The sequence below is a fragment of the Malurus melanocephalus genome, unplaced genomic scaffold (genome assembly GCF_030028575.1).
Source record: "Malurus melanocephalus ecotype Western Australia unplaced genomic scaffold, MMel_1.1 scaffold_23, whole genome shotgun sequence".
Taxonomy (NCBI): Eukaryota; Metazoa; Chordata; class Aves; order Passeriformes; family Maluridae; genus Malurus; species Malurus melanocephalus.
Genome location: NW_026623255.1, coordinates 280187 through 296255, shown reverse-complemented (window position 1 = coordinate 296255; position 16069 = coordinate 280187). Strand labels below are relative to the sequence as shown.

The following is a 16069-nucleotide window of genomic DNA, read 5'->3' as shown; positions in this document are numbered from 1 at the left end:
CAGCCCCGGCTCGGCGCCCTCTGCCGGGGCTCGGGCCCGGCGGACCCGGGGTGGGACGGGCAGGGTGGGGGCGCGGGGGCCCCTCTCTTCTCCGCACCGTGCCCGCCGGCCCGGGAGCCGCGGTGCCTCTCACAGCGTCACCGGAGGGCACCGCAAGAGGTCATCTAGGCCAGCCTCCCTGCTCAAGCCCGAGCACATGGCACAGGATTGTGACCAGACCGTTCTTGAATGTCTCCCATGAAGGAGACTCCACAACCTCTCTGGTCAGCCTGTTCTGTTTACTGCTSGGGCACTTGAGCAGTAAAGAAGTTCTTCCTCATGTTTAGGTGAAACTTGCTGTGTATTACTTTCTGCCCGTTTCCTCGTGTTCTAATGGTTGGCACCACCGAGGAAAGTCTGTCTCCATCCTCTTGGCATCCTCTATACATTTGGGGCCGCCTCTCCCCTTTTGCACACCAGTTTGGGAGCAGAGGCTGGATGGTGCTGGGAGAGGCAGGAGGGCAGCAGGCTGAACCGGGAATCCTGCTGACCCCTCCACAGTGGTCTCTGGGAGCAACTCTCTGCTCTCGGCACCAGCYTCTGCCCTGTCCTCCACTGGAAGACTTGTCCAACCACCAATGGTCTCCCACCCCACCACGATGTGCCGGAGCTGTTTCCCATTATAATTTCCCTGGCTTTCTAAGGAATTTTTTTTCAGTCTCTCATGCTCAGCCCACATGCCCAAAACAGAAAACTATGAATATCTCTCCCTGGGGAAATCACTCCAGGAGATGCTGAAGTTTACTAACCACAGATTTGATTTGAAGGGCTTGGCCACCGTGAGAATCTAATCCAAACCCCTTTAGGGCCTGGATTTCCGCTTATCTTTCTTACTTTCCTTCACATTACATCTGCCTCTTTTATTCRACATGTCCATTGCTGGTGGTAGTTCATAATTGCTTCTCTTTGGAGCTCAGGAACCAGGAGAGGTCCATCCTTTCTCCTGTCTTCTCCCAGATTTCTCTATACTGTGTACCAACTGCATGTCTTTTGGTGCTTCTGAATGCTCTGATTTCTCAGGATTTGAGGAATTCTCTGTATCCACACAAAACAGGCACAGAATGCAACCAGATTGGTAGCATCTTGCCCTAATTTAAGTGGCTGCACGAGGTTCAGGATAATTTTGGCAGATAAAGCTCCTCAGCTTTACAGTTCTGCTTTAAAATGCTGACAGACCGATCGTCCCTTGGAAAAATTATTGACAAATCTGAAAAGTGATATAACTGCAGAGCTACTGCTGCACAGCSGCTGTGCAATTAGCAAAGGCATTATAAGTGATTGCTTAATTTTACACCTGTATAAACTTAGTCATAAAATGTTTGATTGGGATATTTTTGTGTCAGGGATATTTTGTAAAGGACTAATTACTGGGCAAAGCTATTTCCCCTCCTTAGAAACTTCACTGGGAAGAAATCTGTGATCACCTTTGTGTATTTATGTATTTTGAATATTCCAGTGCTCAGTTCTGTGGGATTCTGACCGATTTCAATTGAGAATATATTACCTCTAAATAGCCTCTAAATTTTTAGCACTTTTTCCTTATATATCTTAAAATATACATACATGCTTACTGAGGAGAAAAAAAAGGTTGGTAAGTTTGACTTTTTTTCATTCACAATGGAAGATAGTGAGTCAGAACAGAAAAGAGCAGTCAAGAGCAGTGTGGATTCCCTGAGCAGAAATGCTATCTTCTCTAAGAAGGAAAAAACCCCACTGCCAAAACCCAACAAAWATCACCCCAAACCCATCTTTCCAAACACCCCATTCTCTTAAGATCTCTTGGAATTTGTCTCATGTAGGATTAAAGTAATGATTCAATGTTGTTAACAGTGTTGTTAACTTACTCTTATTAAACAAAAATGTATCAGTAAGTATAAGCCTTATAAGTATAAGTTAGTTAGGCATTGTACATCCTTATTGCATCTTCATATTTAAAGGCAAGGTAAAGAGTGTGCCTGGAGTCACCCATCTTTTACATTTTAAAATTAGGTGATGTAGTGACATCTCGCAAAAGCAGAAATTAATCATATGCAAAGAAAATGTGCCTTGGTTGTCATGAACAGGCATCACGAATCTGATTTATTTCATCATTTYGCAACCCCAAACAGAGACATCACCTCTGGCACACTTGCTTAATTTCCTAGTCCAGCCATGTGGCTAACTGTTCCAGTTGTACTAGTTAGAAAGTACATCATGTTATTATTACGTCTCAGTCATGAAAACAGATGCTTACCAAGGCTTTTTTTTTCCCTGGATTTATTCACCCTGGACTGTAGAGAAACTTCAAAGACTCCCAGGTCTTCTTGTTGCCAGACTCCCTCCATGCCACAAGGGCCATGAAAACCCTTGCACAAGATTTGCACTACAGTTACATGAGTGCTTGGGAACTCCCAATCTGGATCAGTAAGTGCACTTTTTAATGAAAAAAAAATGCAAAAATGCCGTTAAGAATCATTAATGCTTCTTCAATTATTTGGAACTGTAATTATAACCAAAACTTTCCGGGKCGGTGAAGACCTCGGTATGATTTTTCTCTTCTCCCAGTTTACCATTAGATGGCAGCGAAAAGCTCCTCTCAAAGCTGCCACGGGCTCAGGCTTCCTTTACAAGAGGCTTTGCTCAAGCACAGACCAGTCGTACCTGTCTCTGAGCAGGATGTTCTTTAAGCTGCTTTGGGGTGATTTGAATTGTTTGGGTTTTCTTTTGGTATGATACCTCAGCAAACATATAATCAAAAGTCTCAGCTTTGGTAAGGAACAGTGATCATTCATCTTTGGCGGATTCGTGGTGGTCTATTTTTTTTTTTTAATTAGTCTGACCAAGATGTGTTCTTCCCGTGGTTATTCTCATAGAATTGCCCTTTTTTTAAAATTTTTTTAATTTTTTTTTTTTTTTTTTATTTCAGTGGAATCATCACCTCGCTAGAAAGGGTGATTCCTCTCTTGTTTGATTTTCATTTTGTGTATTTCAATATATCCCCTAACCCACTCACTCACAAGGAGATTAGACTTTTAGGTTTGGTAGCTCAGAGAGAAAATTCTCAATAGCTTTTGACCTGTGTGTTGGAATCTATAACTGGGAATTCCCTCCCCACTGCCTAGAGTTTTTTGTTACCTTTGTTTTCCTGCAAGGTCAGTCAAGTGACAGCGCTGGATCTGCTGACACTCATTGCATCTCAGAACAAAGAGCCCCATGCTGCCATTGGAGCACTGTGAGTAGCTCTGACTAACATTCTGCAGTGCACATCTCACCAGATTACCTGTCTCTGCAGATTTAGCTTCAGCATTGCGTTGTTGAGACCATGCTTTTTAAGTCACACTGCTTATTTCAAGGTGAGAAGGTGRCTGGACAGTGTTCTATGCATATTTATGCTGCCTGGCCAAACAGAGTGTCCCCATATGAGCATCACCTTTAAGTTTGTCCATATTCATTTGAATAATGAGCTTCCTGACTGCTAATTCACCTCTTCCAGTGTCACTCCTATTGTAGCTGCTTAGATGTTCTTTTCTCTTAGTCCATGGCCTAGAGAATTCCTCCGGCTGATTATTTACATCCAATCTGATGGATGTGACCAAATAATCCTATCCTCTCTCTCTCTAAAGCCCCTCTCTGAAAAACAATCTTTCATGCAGCATAAGCTCCCTTTCTAGCCTTTCCAGTGCTGCGTTTTCAGTTGGCACTCTGCTCTAAACTTTTCTTTCTCACACATTTGCTCATATAATCTAATGTGCCATCCTTTACTATAAAGTATTGTGTTTATTCTCCTTAATGTATGCAGCTCCTATCCCAGTAYACTGAAACTTGGCTCTTTCTCTGTACTTACCAACTCTGTGTGTTACCATTTCATCTCTTGCGATAGTGACTGCATTATGAGCTTCTGTCCTTTCTTTCCTGCAGCTACATTGGTGTCCTGCACAGACAATCCCTTTCCAGAAGTAGAGCAAGGTTTAAAAAAACACCTTTTTTTTTGCAGTCTACTTATTCCTTTAGGCATTAAAGATGGGTAATTAGAGGAGTAAGGRAAGGTGGATGAGTTTCAGGCATTGTTTTGTATTTCTTTAAGTGATGGACATATAGCCACTTGTTAATGTAGCATTCTCTCTTTTTTCCCCATCCTTTTCCCTACCTGACTAATTTGGCTTTTGTCTTTTAAAGTAGAGGCCACATGSAGCCATAATAAGAAAGAAAATGGGGTGGACAGTGCAGATTGCTCTGACCAGCAATGAAGAAGTGATGGAGGCCATTCCATCAGTGAGAGCATGGTGAACCACCTAAACCAGAAATACATTGCTGCCTTGCCAGGGAAAACTGGTGTTACATCAGTGGTTAAGCAAAGGGGAGGAAAACAGTGAGTAACTTCCTTCAGTCAGTCTGGTATTAAATCCAGCTACAYTGGAYTAAAAGCTGTGCAGTTTCACTGCCAATTCTTAAATTTCCCAGTTTGGTGAGAGGTTTGCAATGAGATTTGTTCGATTGTTTTCCCCTCACTTTCTTGTTTGTTAATTGTCTGAAACAATTTTTTTTGGTAGGAAAAGTTATTATGCTGTTTCCTAAGACAGGCTTTGARACTTTCATTCATTCTGTAGTGAACATGTTCAGGTCCTGCTGGTGTTGGTTGCTGCTCTAGGATTTATCTAGCTACCACTAACAGCAGGTGGCAAATGCAATAAAAAGCAAAACCAATCAATTAAGCATTCATTATTTGAACCCTTATTTATTAGCCATAAAACAACATAGTCCATGAGCAAATGTTAATTAGTTTGAAATATTTGTTTACTTCTGTGTTTCCTCTTCATTGTCCTCAGAATAATGTCTTTAGTTATTAGAAAAYAGTGTTCTTTTCTCTAATTGATAGTAGCTAATTCAAGATATACACATGCAGGCTTAGCATTATTAATTTTCAGTGGGGAAATTTCAATTGTTACCCATCTGTGTGTMAGTAAAGTTTCCTTGAAACAAGCAAACAAAAAGCCCCAAACAAAACCAAACCAATGCCTCATGTAATGTTTGCTTTTAAATCAGGAAAAAGGCTGTGCAAAGTACTTCAGCTTCCATTGTGAATAAGGCACAAAGTTGTCTTGATTTGCATTTATAAACAGAAAAATGTATCTTTTTCAGTGAATCTTTGATATATAGCTAGATAGATGGATGGATGGATGGATGGATGGATGGATGGATGGATGGATAGATAGATAGATAGATAGATAGATAGATAGATAGATAGATAGATAGATAGATAGATAGATAGATAGATAGATAGATAGATAGATAGATAAAAAATACCAATAAAGGTGCAATAAGGAGGGATAGAATGTCAGAATACTATTACTTGGTGTCAAGACTGTCCTGCTCTTTCCCAATGTCCCGTTCCACAGATGTAAAAGATGTGCAAGTCACACAGTAGAAGATCTGGGATGATTTATCTCCCAGGAAAGYGTGTCCTTGCAACACTAGCTGTTTAAACTCTGGGTGTTCTCATCACTGTGTGACCACTCCTTCTCTGCACCTTGCATAATGATACCCTGTGATAAAGAAGTCACCATTTAAAAGATACATGAAGTCTTAACACTCCTAGAGATATATGTTACATGTTTCCTTTCAGCAGCTCCCCTTTTCAAATCCTGGACTAGTCCCTTTTTCTATTATTAAATGGGAAGAAGAGCTGATCTACTTACACACATTTTAATCCTATTTGTTCTGATTTTGGCTTATATCTTCCCATCCAACTTTAGATCTTTCTGTCTATCAGATTTCTCCATGGTTCATTCTCATTGCTTTGTTATATCTGCCTGTCCCCTACTCAAACTAGAAATTATATAGAAAAAGGTTACAAAAGAATAAGCCTTTCAGGATGTCATGCAGCAGTCATGACTAGTAATGATTTCTGAAACTGGGTATTCCATAAGGCAGCTCTCTTTTCACATAGACTATTTTCTTGATAACTAGGTTAAAATCTTGGTAACTGGGTTAAAATCTGCCCGTTAAGTGGCAAAGAGAAGGCACTAAATAAACAAAACTAGAAACAACAAAAAGCCAAACCACAAAACCAAGAAAACAATTGAAAACAAAAAAAATGGAAGCAGAAGAATACAAGATTCAAATTGTAAGGTACAGAGGTTCAACGTTTCTCAAAAGAAGATAAAGACTTCCACTGCTATCAGAAAAGAAAGCTTCATATGCAGGGCTGAAAACATAGTTCTTGAAAAGTGTCAGGGATAAAAGAAATTCCAGCTGTCATAAACTAATGATGATGGTTCAAATGACTAATGAAGATGCAGAGATTTTCAGTGTATATTTTTTCATTTGTTTGGAAAGATGCACAGTCAAATAGCAGTACAGTATGAGGATAATTAACTTTTTACACCCAGGTAAGAGAGGAAAAGCAGAATATCAAATCCAGTGGAAGAWATCACAGACTTACAGAGCTAGTGCTCAAGCTAATGGTGAGAAGAACTTGTTTGCAATAATTGCAATTACTAATGAGTCTTATCATAGAAGGAAATTTCAAGGAGATGGAAAAAGTGCTAACATGGCACTCTTGCTCAAGAACTGGAGTCAGATAATCTCAAACCTGCATCGAGACACAAACAAAACAAAAAAAAGCTGGGAAAATTATTCTTCCTAAGCTGCATCGATGGAGTTGTTGAATGATGAACTCTCGAGTAGAGTGTGCTACTTTGGAACACATGATCTAATTAAGACAGATTTGAGAGAGTATAAAGGAAAGATACCAAAAAAGCATAAAAGTCCTGTGAACAAAGGTTGAAGGAACTGAATCTGTTCCTCAAAATACAGGAAAATATAGTGGCAAACATCAGAGCAAGTCACCTATACTCTTGGTAGTCAGTGAAGAGATGACAGCATCTCCAGGATGTGATTAATCTGTTTCAGGTGTCTGTGCTGGAATGACATTAATTACATCATAGAAGCACCTGTTTCCCTTCATCATCTATCAAGGATTTCCAGGGAGACTCAGATGTAGATGGCTGCTGTCATGTGACCCTTTCTTCCGCCTCTCAATGCAAGGTTTCTGATATGTTTTCAAACCAGTAAACATTTTGTTACAAATCTGGTCATCATTATTATCTGTGCACTGTTATACTGTACAATTAGTCATTGCAATGCAATGCAAACTTGCAACGAAGAGGACTTTGTGTTAAGAGAAATATTCTGCAATGATATCTGGCAAGCAAACAGGAGGTCTATGGATRGTGGAATACCCTTCACTGATATTTTTTCTGCATATAATGTTTAAACTTCCCTCAAATCAGAAGATGGAATAAATATGACCTTTGATCATATTTACTTCATGTCTATAGACCTGTTATCTGACATCATGCTCACAAGTGAAGGAAAACCTCGGTCTTGGTTTTGTCCTCCAAGCAGAATGATCCCAAACAATTCCTAGCATGATTCAGGGGTTGGCCCAGGCTAGGGACAACTACCTACCAACAGGCAGTTTAGACTTAGCCTCCATTTTCTGGAGGCTGGGAGAGTTTAATAGGGCAGACATGGACAGACATGTTAGTTGGCCTCAAGGCCAAGGAACAGGCTCTGCTACCATTTAATTTGTTTATATTGATGTCACCCAAGAGTTTGTTTGACTTAGGGAGAAAGGTGTGCTTTCAAGCAGATCTGAAGCCACACCTAATTGTGTAGGCTGACACCATCCCTTGAAGTAAAAAGATCCATGGGCATTAAGTCAGGAACACTTACACATTTCCTCTTGAGACYGTTTCTGGAATCACAATTTCCCTTCTGCTCAAATTTCCAGGTTTATGATTCCAGGTCTAGAAATCATGGCTTTGCTTWCTTCCTTARTTATACTGCTAACTAACCAGCCCARTGCTTTTTGTCTCAGATCAACATAGAACAGAAACACTGGCACTGCTGAAATCCTGGCTCTGCATCATGGGGGMAAAGCCCATGTCTGAAGACATGTATCATTGAATCTAACCAACATTTATTACCAATAAATGGAGATTTACAGTACCACCAGTCATGCCTTCTATTGAAAGCTTTGCTGATATAGATTTAATATAAATCCTTCACTGGAAGRGGAAATGCAATTCTCAATATATATTCCAAGTTCTTAACCAAGACACATGCCAAACAGCTTTGTCCAGTTGTCTAAAATCAGTTTTGACCAGTCCCTTCAGTATTTCAGTCTGGTTCTGCAATGATAGTGAATATGCAAATGTAAGGAAGAGTGCTTCAAAATATCTGGCAAGTTTTGATTATATGGCTGGAGCTGCTGCAAAATAGGTTCTTTCCACTAAACAAGCAGCAAGAGAAAAGCCAGCCTAACTATTGAAATGTTAGGAAATATTAGGAAATATTAGGAAATATTAGGAAATATTAGGAAATGCTGACCTGTGAGTTTGTCATGGCAAAATCCATATTCTAAAAATGGTTATCAAGGAAACATATCACCAGATGATTTCATCTTAGATCAGCCCATGTGGGCCAGTTGATGAACACTGCAAAGCTGGATTTCTCTAAATCTGTCTTTTGAAAATACATCAGGTTCTAATATATAAATACACAATGTGTTCACAGGTGGGTATTAACTAAAATAACTGATAATATGACTCAGGTGAGTACTGAGAGCTGCAGTAGCCTGAGCTTGAAATGGATGAAAACTCTGAGAAGAGCCACAAGGTCCTAAATTTCTAATATATGAGTAGTAAATTCTAGTCCATGCACAAGCAAGGAGAATGAAGAGCTGGTTGGGGAGTACAGGATCCTGTGATTCTCACTGGCAATTGATGCTCCTAAAATATTTTAGGTAGATCAAAATTAGCATCTGAAAGGTAAGAGTAAATTAACTGTTAAGTCAAAATTATTTCTCATTAATTCCCCTTAATGCTCTGACTACACTTATTTTGCTAAAGCTTTTTATTTAAATGTAATGTATTTGAATAAATGACTTATATATCTTGTAGACTTCTCTGCCTCCTTTCATAGACAACTCTTTTTTTCTTTTCTGACAGTYATTTTAGCTGATTTTGTTTTCCAATGCATTATATAAAGCAGCAAAAGTTTTACTTCTGCTCACTGAACTGGAAGTTATGTCTATTGCAAAGTTCAATCAGCTTAAAAGTCACCGGTGGAATATATGTATGAACTTACATTTAACTCAAAAGATCAAGGTAATTTTCTCCCTTCTCTTTGCTAACCTTTCTTATCAAATATTATGTATTTAACTGGGAGAGGTTAATCTGACCTACGGAAAAAAACTGAAGGAAGCAGAACARTGGGTATTTAACAATATTTAACACTGTATCTCAGCATGATGAGAACTCTAAGAGCACACAGCTATCAAAGGTTTTATTGAGGGAATGTATTGTCTTTTGTGACACAAAAAATACCAGAGGTTCCTTTTGGCCACCAGATAGCAGTACTTCACTTCGTACAGTTCTCAGCTCACAGCATTCCTTGCCTTGTAGAAAAATCCATATATTGGATTCTGGACTCTTGCTAAGATACATCTTTTGCACACTTCATTATAGACTACAGCTGAAAAGAAATATAGATTTTGGAATTAGGAATGCCGGTGATTTATGTGTTCAGAGGGAATCAAGAGTATTGCAGCTGCCCTGAATGGGTAAAGTTGGTTGTATAAATCTAATGGAGGGTAGACATTATAATTACAATTTCCAATGACAAAAGTTTCAATGAACATCTTGGGCTTACARTATTTTTAACATTTTTCCCTTGCTGGCAGTACATTTCCTTATTTGTATTAGTATTTCAGGAATATTTCATGAAGGGGTGTTTTTGACCTCAGAACATAAACTTTACAGGGTTTTATTGTTTCACTCATTTATCATTTCTGCCCATTGTTTTTAAACCTCTGCATTTTTCTTTATTTTTAAATAGAGGAACAGAATTTACAATATTTTCAGCCAAAGAAAAATACCTTCATTTTTACTGAAACTTACTAAAACACCAGAAGTGCAATTCACTGTATAATAATAATAATAATAATAATAATAATAATAATAATAATAATGACAGTTGTGTCATGCTGTATTGGTTCATGTCACCTTACAAGAACTGTGCATCATCTTCTTTTTTACAGTTACACTTCCAGACCTCAGGCAAGATGCACAGCTAGAGAGAATGAGAAAGGCCATCTGACTGTTATTCCCTCATTCTCATCTGTCCTGGTGTTGACATTTAAGTGTCTCAGCTGCCACTTSAACCTGGAACAGCCAGTTATGATCCCCAGGGGATCATGCAACAGCTGTATCACTTCCTTTTCTCCCAAAYAAGATGGGAGAGATAATAATGGAARCCATCTCTGACAGCTTTACGYTAGAAAATTCTTTGCTTTAGCTGTTGTAGAGCCCTAACTGGATTCCCTTCATTTTTCATCTCCTCCAGGGAATCTGGTGCCAGAATCATGTGAGCCCTGACTTTATTGCTGCAATTCACGTGACTTCTCTCACAGGGGATTTCACTTTTCTGTAGTATTTGGCTTATCTACTGAATGAAAAGGTGACCTTCCCTCACATTTGTGATTCATTTAACTACAACAACCAAAATCAACTGTTTGCAAGGGSAAGTAATGATAGAAATGTTTTCAGATTTATCACTTTTCTCTCATTTTAAGTCYACCACAGTTCTCTTTTTTCTCTCCTTATATCTCCATAATCATGAAAACCCATCTTCTGGCATCCAGCTTTCAGCAGACAGCCAGTGAATATTCAGAGATGTAAGACCCTCAGTTTGATGACTGTTCCCATGGTTACTCTGTAGATAGAYTGTGTGTCCAATAGTTAAGAACTGGACTATGACTATGATCARAATGAGGAAAATGTTGCTTCAAAAGTGCTTCAGACTTAGTGTAGCCCTCAAAAGCTCTTTCATCTTTGTATAGAATAAGGATTGATATCTTGGGTGRTATTAAGGCTTATAAAATGCCTTTATTTCTGGAAAAATAAAATAACTATAGCTTTGTCAGACATTCTGCGGCAATTAGTGTAAGACTTGGTTTGAAAGGATATATTCTTGTCTAACACAATTCCCAACACCTTCTTCTACAGTGCATCTCTCTGTGTTTTTGGACTGAGTTCTAGCAATGCCCCTAGAAACTCTTCAAAAGCAGTCTTGCCCCTGCATATGGCCAGTGAGTTATGTACTGCTGGACTTGGGTATCTCCTCATTTTGTTCTGAGATAAACACAAACCTATCCAATTTTGAAACCTGTTGATTCGTCTGACCYAACAGGACATCTTGCTCCTCTTTTAAATGGAAAAAAAACCCTGCTTTGTGTCAATAGAATCAGCATATTGGTGTTTCTTTTTTGTAGTTTATAAAGTGGACACAGGCTATTTTTGTTCACTTGTCCATACACTGAGACATCTGAAAGATTGTGCCAGGGCCTYACCAAATCAATTTTCAGTCAGTTAAGGGGGGAGATACAATATCGTATAGCATTTACTGTGCCAGAAGGTAGAACCTCATCTACACAGAGGCTACAGCTGGAAGAACTTTGTSTTCCACTTGTTACACAGGTTTCTTTAAAGAATAATGGTAATAATAAAATATTTAGATCCAAAGAGTGTTTGAAATTGCAACCTGTGGTCTGAAACTTGCACACTAATGGCGAGGCAGCTCTGAACAAGAAGGGATCTCAACTCCTCAGCTTTTCATCCACTGGTTCCACCATTTAAAAATACTTGCAGCCGCCTTTACCTTTCCTCCTCTCACTCATAATATTATTTTTTTATGAAAAGAACGGGTATAAGCGTTTCTCTGGAGTAACTGTTGCTCAAGCGCCGCAGCCCCGGGCCAGCCCCTCCATACCAGAACACGACACCGGCGCTAGAGAGGGATCAGCGGCTGTGGGAACCAAGGGGGGCCGGCGGAGCTCCCGGGTGTGTCGGAGAGGGGCCGGCGCATCCGAGCGCGCCCTGTTCCCGCGGGACAGCCCGGGCAGGGGGAGCGGAGCCCGCAGCGGCGCGGAACGAGGGGGCGGCGGCTTGCGGGGCACCGGCAGGCACGGAGGGCGGGAGCAGAGGTGTGGGGGGCGGAGGAGGGGGAAGGCGGTGGCGGGGCGTCACGGCAGCCCGCGCTGCTATAAAAGAGCCGGGCGCGGCCGAGCGGTGCATCCCACTCGCCCTCGGCCACAGCGGCAGGAACAGCACCGGCATCGCGGCGGGACAGCATCAGACGGGCATGGGGACGGCGCTGGCGGCGCGGCTCGGCCTGGGGCTCCTGCTCCTTGCCCTCCTCCTTCCCACGCAGGTGAGCCCCGGAGCGGCTCGGCGCTTGCCCTCCGCCGGCCCCGGTGCGAGACACGGGAGAGCGGCCGCGCCGAGACCCTCCCTGCGCCCCGGGAGCGGCGGAGGGGCGGGTTCCTCCCGAGAGAAGCTCCGCTCGTGTGCGCCATCCCGGAGCCCGCCGTGGGTGGCGGGCGGCTCCTCCGCCCCGGGGCGGGCGAGGGGAACGAGCCCGGGCAGCCCCGGCTGCGGACGGGGCGGGGATGGGCGCGGACGGGCGGCGGGGCGAGCCCGGAGCCCCAGGATGGCGGTGGCGGTGACACCGGTCTAAACAAAAAAGATGAAGTTGGAGTTCGCTTCCTTTTTTCCCCCTTGGGATACTCGAGGGAAAGCCCCGGAACCGTGGTGTGAGCGGCAGCTGAGCGTTCATCCCCCGCTGATTAAAGGGAGCCGTCTCTCTAAACCCGGGAGAGCTCCGGGGTCTGGCCCTCCCCCCGAAGCTGCGGGGCTTTGGGTCCGGTGCTGGGCTCGGTTCCCGGCGGGAGTGGGAGGTGTCGGGGCTGGAAGCAAAGGCGCCAGCCTCTGGCTGCTGCGCTGGCCGAGCCGTGCCCTTGGCGCAAAGGTAATGGATGCGGGAGCGATCCGCTTCTCTYCGAGCGGCCAAGCCGAGYGGGGCTCCCACATTCCSTATCGGTGTGTTGTTCCTAGAGACYGCCTCTTYAAAAGGGTGAATAACACAGTATCAGAAAAATAAACAGCCACGGCATTGCTGGATAGTGTTTTAATTCCCTCCTCCTCTTTGTTTGCAAGGGAGGGCATTATCCCTTCTTTGTGCTCAGTGGAGTCTTGCTCTTGGCAGTRATGAGAGCAGGATCAGACCCTTGGCTTACCCGTATTTATCACATTCACGTTGAGAAAATCTCTGGGGTCCCATCTACTGTGACGTTGTGGAACTTGGATATAAGCCCATTCTCTTCCACTCATTAAAAAAAAAAAAGTCGAGAAACTAAGTTTCTTTTATTTAAAACCAAGAAAGCTTAAAAAATACATAACCGAGAGTGGAATGATGGTGGAGTCTTTGTATGAAGACTTAAAAAAATTCCAGGGCAGGCTGGGACTTGCCTTGTGGGTTATTAACTCAGCAATTCATTATTGATCATTTTCAGACCGGTTTCAACAGAAACTTCAACACAGCGATTTTTATCCTGCAGTCCTAAATTGCTTCCAGCATGGTGCCACTTGCCAAAAACCCCTAACTGTCAGAAGCTTTACACCATCCTTACGGTTTTCTACTGTATGCTTGGTTTTTAGTAGAAAATATTGAAAGAAAATGCTTATATGATTTTCTAGTAAATTTAATATCAACTTCATAGCTTCAGTATTGAGGGATTGATTTTTTTATCCCGCTAATCTATTTTCTCAGCAGCACTAGAAATATGAGRAAATAAGGACACCTTTTGTGGACAGAATCACTTATTAAACCAACTAACCTTTTTTAAAAARATATGTTTTTACTTGAATTAACTCTAAGAGCTTACCAGAATGCTCTGGTAGAATACAAGTTTGCTCCCMTGGAGTTGAAACCAAGCTCATATCACAGTATTATGCTCATTTTTGGGGAGGAGATAATGTGATTCTTGGTCTTGTTATTCATCCTTGTGTATCACATGCTTTTTTACACTGGAATAAAAATACTTTATGTTATCTTTGGAAGTTTTCCTGTGTATGTATAGGAAATAGCTTGATGYTGAAGTTGCAGAGGGTGCAAGTTTTTGTTTTGTCTCTATAATGCAAAATTRTGAGGGGAAAAGGGTATTTTTTTTTCTTTTACTTTCTGTCAGCGTTTTTAAAAATTGCTAATATATCGTCTTTTCACAGCGCTTTTTTTTTATATGTTCTAGAATGCTGATAGGTTGTGATTTAATCAGTATGGTTTCATTGTTCTAACTTCTGCAGTTCAGTGCTACCACAGCAAGATAAGAGAGGCTGAACTATTAAATCCACTCACATAAAGCCCCACCAGTGCTTGAAAGGAAGCCGCAAACCAGCCCCAGAAACAGTATCAATAGATTCTTGACCATTGTTCCCTCATATTTTTGTTTGTGGCTTAGTCTGCAAAGGCAGACTGCAATTCACGCAGTTGTTTGAAAGTCTTTTTTATACTAAGATTTGTCTTTACATAGCTCTACATTTGCACTTTTTTATGTGTGTGTGAGGTTTCTCGAAACCTATTTATCTACTAATTTAGGGCAGGGTTTTGGTAAAGTAATAGTTATGTAAAAACATTTAGAAAAACGTTAGATTTATTCCTTTAACAGATCCCACACGTGCAATTCAAAATGCCTTTGTCCTTAACTGCACAATGAAAGCCATGAGCGTTTGTGTGTATCATCTGAGTACTCTGACTGAGGGGGGATACACAGTGTTCATTGCTACTGACCTGCCTTCTGATTTTTTTTAAAAAACAGACAATAAAACCCTTTTTTGTTACTTCTCCTCTTCACATTCTAGATCTACTGTGGTCTCAATGGAACAAGTCCAACACCTTCAAACAATTCTTCAGCAAATTCCACTTCTCTGTCAGCTGTCACAAATTCAGTGAACAATACCACCACTCACGGACATGGAAATTCTCTTCACTCAACCACGAGCCTTTTTTTCATTCTCTCAGTTTCTCTTCTGTATTTTTGCTGTTAAGAGACTCTGGCATGGAAATGGCTACCACTCCCCRCCCCGTTTCCTGAACCACCTGAGATGGCTAGATCTCCAACCCAGCATGAGAAGAAATCAATCCAAACTCCACATCAAACCAGCTTGGTTCCCCTCAATACTCAAATTAGTACCAGTCTGACCTAGAGAAGCGCTCAGTATTCTGACTTTCAAAGCTGGCCAGTGTGAGAAGACCAGCTTCAGCAAGGAGGTAAAATTAAGASCTCTTTCACCAAATGAGTTGGAATGTGAAAAACAAGATGGAAGCAAAAAGAGACAGTCCTGACAAACCCAATTTAAAGCTGAGAAGAAATACAGCATCTTATAATAAGGATGGATAATAACACTCCATGAAGAAAAAAGGCTAGAGAGTCTATCTACCATTTAGAATAAGGACTTGAAGAGTTTTTATTTTTTGTTTAAGTTCAAAAAAGTCAGCAGGCTCATAGAACCCCTAGAAAACACAGTAAAGCTCAAATGATTCTGTTTCTTGCACAGCCAATATGATTATGACTTACGGATATTAGGATCTTTGAAAAAGAAACAACATCAGTGAAAAGGGTTTCTTCTAGATTTTGTTTGTATGAAATTGTAACAAGGCTAAAATAGAATAATGAATTTTTGTAAGAATCCTCTTATTTAACCCCTGAGTCCTAACCAAATGGTTAGCCAGGCAGGGCTAGTTTTGAAATAGCTAAAACCCCACCAGTTTTCATAAGAGTGGAATTATTTATGGTGGGAATTTGAATTTGACATTTTATTTAAATTGTTTGTATATTAAACCATATGTGCCAGAGAAAGGAGGTGTGGAAACATTGGAAAAAGTACCAGGAGCTTTTTGTAMATGAAATTCAGAAAAGAACAAACAGACAAAAAAGTCAATGGATAAATGTCTCCTCTTTCCCTTATTTCTCCTCCCACGCTCTACAAGTTGTATGAGTTTTTTTGCTCCTGGAACTTTCCTTAATTATGAAGGATTTATGAAATCTTATGAGTAATGTTATGTTATAGTGCTGCTTTTTTTTCCTTTTTTTTTTTTTTTTTTTTTTTTTTTTTTTTTTTTTTTTTTTTTTTTTTTTTTTTTTTTTTTT

General features: G+C 40.9%; 1 protein-coding gene across 1 annotated transcript; it reads left to right on the top strand.

Annotated features, from left to right (window-relative positions):
* The first annotated feature begins 12097 nt into the window (after positions 1 to 12097).
* CD24 (CD24 molecule) lies at positions 12098 to 15251 on the top strand. The gene is made up of 2 exons (XM_057390131.1): positions 12098 to 12294; positions 14781 to 15251. The coding sequence occupies exons 1-2, from the start codon at positions 12226 to 12228 to the stop codon at positions 14964 to 14966; spliced, it is 255 nt and encodes an 84-aa protein (XP_057246114.1). The 5' UTR covers positions 12098 to 12225; the 3' UTR covers positions 14967 to 15251.
* Positions 15252 to 16069: the final 818 nt, after the last annotated feature.

Bases quoted from the DNA above. Each gene is read 5' to 3' on its own strand.
- CD24 (XM_057390131.1), top strand. From the start codon at position 12,226: ATGGGGACGGCGCTGGCGGCGCGGCTCGGCCTGGGGCTCCTGCTCCTT. The intron at 12,295-14,780 runs GTGAGCCCCGGA...TTCACATTCTAG, and splicing joins CCCTCCTCCTTCCCACGCAG to ATCTACTGTGGTCTCAATGG.